This window comes from Myotis lucifugus, unplaced genomic scaffold (genome assembly GCF_000147115.1).
Source record: "Myotis lucifugus unplaced genomic scaffold, Myoluc2.0 scaffold_6, whole genome shotgun sequence".
NCBI lineage: Eukaryota > Metazoa > Chordata > Mammalia > Chiroptera > Vespertilionidae > Myotis > Myotis lucifugus.
In genome coordinates this window covers 18880080-18888295 of record NW_005871054.1, presented here as the reverse complement: position 1 = coordinate 18888295, position 8216 = coordinate 18880080, and the positions used below count along the sequence as shown (strand labels likewise).

General features: G+C 46.3%; 1 protein-coding gene across 1 annotated transcript; it reads right to left on the bottom strand.

The window, feature by feature from the left end:
- Nucleotides 1-3604: 3604 nt before the first annotated feature.
- CDC42EP3 (CDC42 effector protein 3) lies at nt 3605-6640 on the bottom strand. Its single transcript, XM_006083448.3, has 2 exons — nt 6218-6640; nt 3605-5627 (listed from the first exon to the last, which is right to left on the bottom strand). Exon 2 carries the CDS (start codon nt 5383-5385, stop codon nt 4615-4617), a length of 771 nt encoding a protein of 256 aa, XP_006083510.1. The 5' UTR covers nt 5386-5627; nt 6218-6640; the 3' UTR covers nt 3605-4614.
- Nucleotides 6641-8216: the final 1576 nt, after the last annotated feature.

Genomic DNA, 8216 nt, shown 5'->3' with positions numbered 1-8216 from the left:
TTTGTGAGTTTGGACTTCAAGGAGTTTGAGAGAATGTCAGGGGCTCTTTGCTTCTACTTCACTGAGTCAGTTTTCCTGAGATTCTTCTGACATTTTGACTTTCTTTTCTGTGTCCTAGCGTGCTTTCTCCTTTAATCCTGGGAATGCTCAATCAGAAATTACAACCCAGCCCGGGGGGTAGGTAGGGGAGTGGTTTGAGAGGGGGTGTGAGGAAACCACTGGTGGGACAGCTGTCCAAGGGTGTTCAGTCCGGACTGTAATATGAACTTGTTTCATCCAGGGCTGTTTCAGGAGATACCTGTCCCTCTCACTTCTTTCATCATCATAAATGACTGTCCCTGCACACCCCCCAGCCTCACTGCTGCAGTGTCCCCAGTCTGCCTTTAGGCTACACTGCAGGCACCATTGAATAGGCATGAGCCTTCACAACATGGTGGCTTATTGTATACCCATCTCTAACCCTGGGAATCACCAATTCAGCAGTCTCAGATTCCAGTCTCTTACTCCACTGGGAGAGCCTTCTTAGGCATGGGCCCAATTCTTTCAGTCCTGGAACCCAGCCTTTTCTACTTTAATTCCTGTTCACAATTTTGAGTAGAAACCCTACTAGGATGCAGTGTAATCTTCTTCCCCCTGAGTATGCCCCTCTCCCTAAAAGAATTTTACCTCACCAGCCCTCTGAGCTCCCTGTTTGGTCCTCCTCTTTCATGAAGCCACCCCAACTCTTTCCCTCCCCAGAACGAAAAGCGCTTCCCCCCCGATGAATTTTTGGTAATGAATCACACATACCTCATGACTTACTCCAATAATCATTTCATGGTGAGGGTAATACCCACTTCACTTAGCCTTGCGGGGCAGATATCTCTGTCTGTAGATAAGTGCCTGGAATATTAACTCTATTCTGCATAGTGGCTTTGATTTGGGCAGATATTTTTATCTATCTATCATCCATGTCAAATGCTTCCCATGAGGCAATCTGGCTGACCTTCAAAGGATGAAGAGTACAGACCTCCCTTGGAAGCCATTGGAAATGAATTCACTATCAGATTTTTTTAAAAGTAAAAATGGGAGATAATTAAATACAGTGTAGTTGTAAAACATATTTCATTGTGTTCTACATCACTTCATAAAATAAGCATAGTTCCTATTCTTCCATATGTATTTGTAACATTTTTGACTCCCTGATAACTCAAGTAAGAAATGTTTAGGCCAACTTCTTAATAAGCACTTGTTCTAAGAATAAGGTGAAAATGAAACCCTCTCAGATGAAAGGCTGATTGGATGAAATGCTGTGCCATCAGAATACAGCATGTGACACTCCTGGTACCGTCAGATGAAACAAACATGCAAAAAATCTGTCAGGGAGACCATCTTCTCTTTGAGAAAACAGATGCATTGCCTACCCAGAACCAGTAAGTTAGTGTGTGAATATAGTTTTGAATATTGTGGCATTATTGAGTCCTGTACAACCAAACAAACCAGAAGTCTATGCATCTGAATAGATGGTAGCTTATCATTCGGTCTCTGGAAAATTCTTACTTTGCTGAATCTGATCCCAAGGTATGGGAGGACACACAAGGCACCACCCAATAACCCTATTTATGTAGCTTATTGACTTATCTAAGAAAAAACAAACCGTTACTCATTCATATTAGTCTGGAGGACTAATTCTAAAATCTGAGGATTTTGTTTATTAAACTATTATATTTGGGACAAGGCTGGTAACATAAATTCCAAAGGAGAAACTCTTATTGGAGAGAAATAGGATGCATCGTGTTTATGCATTCTATTGTTTATATAATTTATAGTAAAAATGATTGTCTCTCTAGGTTCTGTATTAGGAGCATCAGAAGCATCACCTAATAGGTAATTTTATTTTGTCTGATTTAAAATATTTATCAAGTTAATTCACACACTTCCTCCACATGGACTTCCTCCACTCCATGACTTCATGTTTTATGGGGAGACTTGAGAAAAAAATGGTACATTTTAATAACATAAAAAAGGAATAGACTGTGATTCTAGAGCCCTGGGTTCTCTTTTCAGTTCAACCAGGTGGTCTTTTGTGTTGACAGTGACTTTCTGGTGCACTAAAATGTGATCATTAATGACATTGTATTTGTGCAGAGCAAAGTACTCTGATGTCTTTATCTTTTTAAGCAGATGATTTTAGCTGGAACATGAAGGGTCTCTTTCCTGGTCACTGGGTCACAGGTGGCTTGCCATTTTGAGTTTGCAAATAAAGTGCATCTGATAAATTAGGTTAAAAGTAGACTGCAGGCTGAGAGCACCAATTCAGCTCTCAGCAGGTGCCAGGCAAGAGAGCCCTTTTGCAGGAGAAAGCCACCAGTTCTGCACCTGCTCCCTGAAGAGGAACCAGGTATTTGAAAGGCTGCCATAGAACTGACTCAACGAAATCGTTCATAAACCGGATGTGGCTTTGTTTCCTCTCTGTTAGGGGCATGTACGTTGCCATCTCAACTGTACCTAACCTAACAGTAGAGACTGTATGTGAAAGGGCTCAGCGGAGCCCTTCTTAATGGCCAAGTACCTGAAAGGATGCATGATTGCTTGAATTCTATCAAGCAAACCCAAAGCTGGCAGAAATGTTCTCCATATGTCACAGAGGGAGCAGAGGAAATGCAGACATCCCTCATCATTTTACCTAATAGTTTAATCTTATCCTGAGGTAATGCTGCACTTGAGAAGTAAAACGAGAGAATGACTATAATCAGTCATAATTAAGATGGGACATGTTGAGAGTCTGGCTAAAAATTATGAGATACATCAGACTCTTCCTCATTCACAAAATTGAGACATGGCTGGGAAGTCTATTTGGAACTGGGAACTGTGAGTGGGGTGTGGTCGACAGAAGAAGAACACTGAAAATCATGGGACAGAAATACAACTGGGAAATTAAGGCAGGCACTCAGTGCACTAAACAAACAGGTTTCCTCTTCTCCTTAGTCATCCTGCTGTGGCTGGCCTGCAGTTCAAAGGTTCTTTCAGATGATCAGATGATACATAGAATTGCAACAACTCCAAACCCTGAGAATCACTGAAGGATTTGGGAGAGGAAGTGATTTCAGGATTAGAAATGCAAGTTATTGTGTGCAAGGGTTGGTCTTTGAAGGGGAAAGGGTGGTTAACAAAGGGACCGGAATTGGTGTGTGGATTTCCTGTTCTTACTTCCTTAAGTGACACCCTCAGGGCATCTCTGGCTGCTGGGGGGGGGGGGGGGGGCAAGTGCTCTCTGCTGCTCTCTTTTTAGCCTCCTTAATCTTGTCTAAATGGCACCTGCCCCATGGGAACACCTGTCCTGTAGGGATGGGATTGGGTTGTAAGGGTTTGCTGTAGAGTGTGTTAAAGTGAGGGAGAAGAACCAACGAAATGAGTTTTGAGAGGTTGGCATCAGTGGGGCCCTTTTGGGGGATCTGAAACCTTTAGGAAATAATTAAAATTACAGAGTGAACGGAAGTCACCTCTTACCTTATGTTAAAGACTCATGTACACTTTAGCGAAGCAATTTTTCTAGCTCTGGACTATATAATAATAAAATATTATTACTCTTTTGTTTGTTTATTACTATAAGCATGCAAGGTCATTTTAACATTTACTCTTTATTGTGTTGTATGAAGTACCTATGTAATGCAGGTATGTACTGTACTAAAATCCCCATATTTCCAAAGATCATTACGTGGTGTAGCCCACAGTCTCTGCAGAAGCGCCATGAGTAACCTGTGCCTTTACACGTGACAATCCATGGTTGGCTGCTATGAAAAGTTTAACAGGGGAAGAAAAGAGAAAATAAAGCTAAAGTATGAATACACTTCCAAACATACACATATGCAGCTTACAATGGAACCACAATGGAAACAAGTCAAATGACAACATTCGATGTAGTATCTATAAAATGCAGACTCTGCAATAAAAAAGCCAAAGGCACATAAAAATATATTTTAACTTTAAAAATAACTTAGTTACAGTAATACTTTGCTTGTCCTACCAACATGTAGCTGACAGTCAAAATTCTGCAATATTGACATAATATATAGGTTGTATATATAAGAGCTACAAGAAAATCCCACAAACCCATAAAGTTGTTCAAATGTGAAAACAGAACAGTTTTAACACTGAAGAATCTGCTACGGTGAGCCCAAACAACATAATATTGAAAAGAGTCCAGAAAAAAAGGCTTAGGTGCGAAATAAAATTTTGACTTCTTCTTGCTCAGAAAATGCCGAGTGCTGTGAAGTTCCTCCCTGTGACCGTGCAGCCCTTCGTGGCTGGTGCCATCCTGGCCGAGCCAGATTCCTATGTGTCTACAAACAAAACCTGTGAGCTGAACATCAGCCATGCCTGCCGAAACGGGTTCTCACTGACTCACTTCCTCTTTTTGCTAGGACGGGTCTTTTTTTTTTTTTTTTAAACTGTTTTTGCAAACAAGGCCTAACAAGTAAAAAAATACTCTGTAGGAACATTATCTTAGAAAACCCATCACGTAACTGCAAATATAGCCAGTGAAGCTCTTCTCCTCAACTGTGGTTGGTTGTTGTTTTATTGTTGTTGTTTTTTGATACCTTTCATCCCAAAGGCATCGCTGGAGGTGTCCTGCTACTTATTTTTGTCCATGACATTCAGCACCTCATCCAAAAACGAGGGCCCCAGATCGAGCTGCAGGGAGAGGAGGGAGCCGGTGAGATCCGAGAGGGACTCCTCTGACTTAGTCTTTTCCTTGACCAGCTGGCTCGGGGCGGGATGGTCAAACATGTCCTCGGCCGGCCAGTCGGGGTACTGTTCGGAGAGGCTGGAGGAGTGGCTGTCCCTGCCCTGGCTGGACTGCGAGACGGACGCGGACCCGCTGGAGCCCCAGGAGACATCCCCCTGGTGGACCGTCCCGTTCTCCAACAGACGGCTTTTCTCCGGGGCCTTTTCCTCCGCGACGGGCTCGCAGTGGAGCCTGGGCAGCTTGGCCGGCCCAAAGGACTCCTGTTTGGAACTAAATGTCACCGGGGACAACAAGGGCAACATGAGCGCTTGGGACCCTCCGATGGTGGGGAGGGAGATGGCGTTCTTGAGCACAGGGGAGGGCGTTTCTGTGAACATGGAGTCGGAGGTGCTGTTGGCCCGGAAGAACTCGCTGTGCCCCGGGAACGGGCCCAGGGGGGCTTTCTCCTGGTTTCCAGGCAAAAGCTCGTAGTTCCCTTGGAGAAAGGAAATATCTCCGAAGACGTCGTGCTGGCCCTCCTTGCCGATGTGAATGGTGTGGCGAAAGTCTCCGAGCGGAGGGCTGATCATATCAGGAGACAGAATGTCCCTCAGTTTAAATTTCTTTCCTTTCTTGTTATTGGCCGCCTTCAGGTAAATGGGGGTCTTGGCTGGCATTTTGGAATTTGAGAATGTCTCTCCTGCGAACGGGGGAAAGGGCCACTTTCTTCACGGGGGTTCTGTGTGCCCGACAATCCTTCTTGATAGGAAACTGTCACACCATTTTCCTCCAGTGGCTTCGGCAGAGGCAGGGGCCGTGAGAGGGGACGGAGGTCGAAGAGACCTTCCTGGAGCTACAGCCAAGTGGGGCTCTCCGGAGCGCCGGTCCCAACCTCCAAGCCCTTCCACAACATGGGAGCCTGGAAGAGAAAGCAGCGCAGGTTACAGTAAGCGCAGGTTCCACAAGAGCCTGGGAATAAGGGCAGGACGAGTTCCCATCTGAAGCCGTTTTGCTGTTTCCCTCCATGAAATAGGATAAAAACTAATACTTAACAAGGGTCCACTAACCTTAAGTCTTACTTCAGGGGGGGGAAAAAAGAAGAGGAAGAGAGATATTAAAAACCCCCAAACAGGTGACATCAGCACTTTTGAAACATGGCCATGGGCAGAATTCTCTAGACATGCCTCAGATTTTAGTCCTTTCATGACCAGAGTGAGTTCAGCTCCTTACATACAACTGGATTTATTTTAAAATACATTTTCTCTTTTGCTTTGGCACTCACACTAGCAAGACTAATATTCTGTTGTTGAGTTTTATGGGTTAATACAATGAATGGATAAAATAAATAGTCCACAAGAAAGGGGCTGGAAATACCATTTACTAAGTGACAGTGACTATTATATGCTAGTGTCCAACCAAATCTTAATGACGTGAATTCTTCCAGGTGAGAAAATTCTAAGATTCAAAGTCAAAAAGACAACCATTAAAAAAAGCAAAACAAAAAAGCACCTTTTCTCAATAACAGAGAGCCAAGAAATGGAAGAGCAGGAGCCGGAATCAAGTGGAGAAAGAACGCAGTTGGCCTGTGTGTCGGGACTTGGAGGCTTTCTGAGCTGGGAGAAAAGAACAAACCTGCTTCCTTGCAAAGAAAATCGTGTGATCCTACAGAATAGGTTGGGCCTTCACTTGGAAATACGTTGGGAACATTTACTGATAAATGTGTATCTTCTCCCTGAGGCAGGCAGAATTCCAAGGTAATCTCGTGATCTGCCTCCCGTGTTGGTGTTAAGGGCTCTGTGGGCGGAAGCCGTGACTTGCTTCTCACCAACAGGATATGGCAAAGCTGATGGATGTCACACCTCGATTAGGTTACATTATAAAAGAGCCCACCTCTGTAGGCTGGAGGTGGGGACCCCCTTTAGTGGTTTGAACCCTGCTGAGAGAGGGCCTCTGGAGGTGAATTTTGCCAACAACCTGAGGGAACCAGAAAGTGGATCTTTCCCCAGTCGAGCCTTGAGCCTCGGATGAGTCTACAGCTCTGACACCTGGTTCACAGCCACAGCCCTGCCCGCATTCCTGACGCGCAGAAACTGAGTCATTAAATGGGTAGTCATTACACGGGTATCATTGTAAGCCACTAAGGATTGGTGGTAATTATAAGGAACACAGCCTCCCTGCTCGAGGCTACATGAGGGGATTAGAGGTGATGAGCTACAAGAAGGCTTGGGGGCGCTCATTTTACAGATTGTCACCCCTGAAAAACACCCTCCAACTCTTCAGTCACATCAGCTGCCAAGGAAAAGCTCCAGCCTCTCCCGCTGCCTGTGGGAATTCCTGCAATGGCTCCACAGCCACCTCTCCCTGGCCACAGAGCAAGCAAACAAATAAATATTGGGAAGAGTGGGCTAGGTGGTGGCTTGAAGAGAGCCACACCTGCTCTGTAGCAGCTGGAGGCTGGCTGACACCTGCCCCATATTTTTCTTTTCAGCAAGAGTTTTAAATTCACTTGCCTGTGGCAGGTGGTGAGAACTGTGCTCCAGCCCCCACTGGCAAGGTGACAACTGGCTCCACTGGGGAAGCTACTTGCAGCCAGGCCTGAGGAGGCAGAGAATGACGGGCAGGAGAGACCCATCGCCACCCGGCTGAGGGCGTGGGGAGGAGCCGAGGCAGCATGACCGGCTTTGCACCCAGACTGGGCTCACCTGGAAGCTGCCCAGTAAAACCCCGCAGGCATTGGCTCTTGATTTGTCTTTAGTCCCAACTAAGGCACTGGCTCAACCTCCCTGAGGTGCTATTTTATGGCCACAAGGACAGGCCCTAGGGGTCTGCTTTCTCACTTCAGGTTAGTAATGCCTGGAAGCTGTCACTGAAAGAGATGCTCAAGCAAGAATACGGGGAACCCAATCATAGGAAGACATTCTCTCTGTCTTACCTCTCAACTGGGTCTTGCAGCAGTTACCAGTTTAAACACTGGGTCTTCCTGCTTAGACCTCAGAAGTTCCTTCCCCTGTAAGTGCACCACAGCCTAGGGCCTTGTCCCCCAGGGGCCTGGCACTGCCCTCCTGCCCACTGGGCCCAGTGCCACGACTGCCTGCAGGAGCAGCTGGGGCGCCTCCTGCAGAAGGTAGGAGCAGCCCTGAGGGACAGCTGCCCACACACGGCTAGGAGGCAGCTTCCATGGAAAGATACAGTATGTCCACCACCCCTCAAGGGCATGCCAGGGCTGCTGTGGTCAGCTGGTGGTGCCAGGGTTTTGCAAAGCCAGAAACTGAGGCAGGCCATGTCACATTATTTAGGGAAATACTATAGTAAGAGGCCAGAAAGTTGCAGCAGCCAGAATGCAATTCTCTGTCTCTCGTGCACTCACTCACATTCACCCCTTCCTTGAACAGCTGGGGGCGTTGAGGAGGAGCGGTGAGGAGGGGGAGAGAATGCCCGCTCCAAGGTCCCTGCCTGGCCCCACTGCAGGCCCCACGGCAGAGGCTGGCTCAGCCTGGGAGAAGCTAGG

What these genes read in the sequence shown, in the direction of transcription:
- CDC42EP3 (XM_006083448.3), bottom strand. Translation starts at nt 5,385, where the DNA reads ATGCCAGCCAAGACCCCCATTTACCTGAAGGCGGCCAATAACAAGAAA.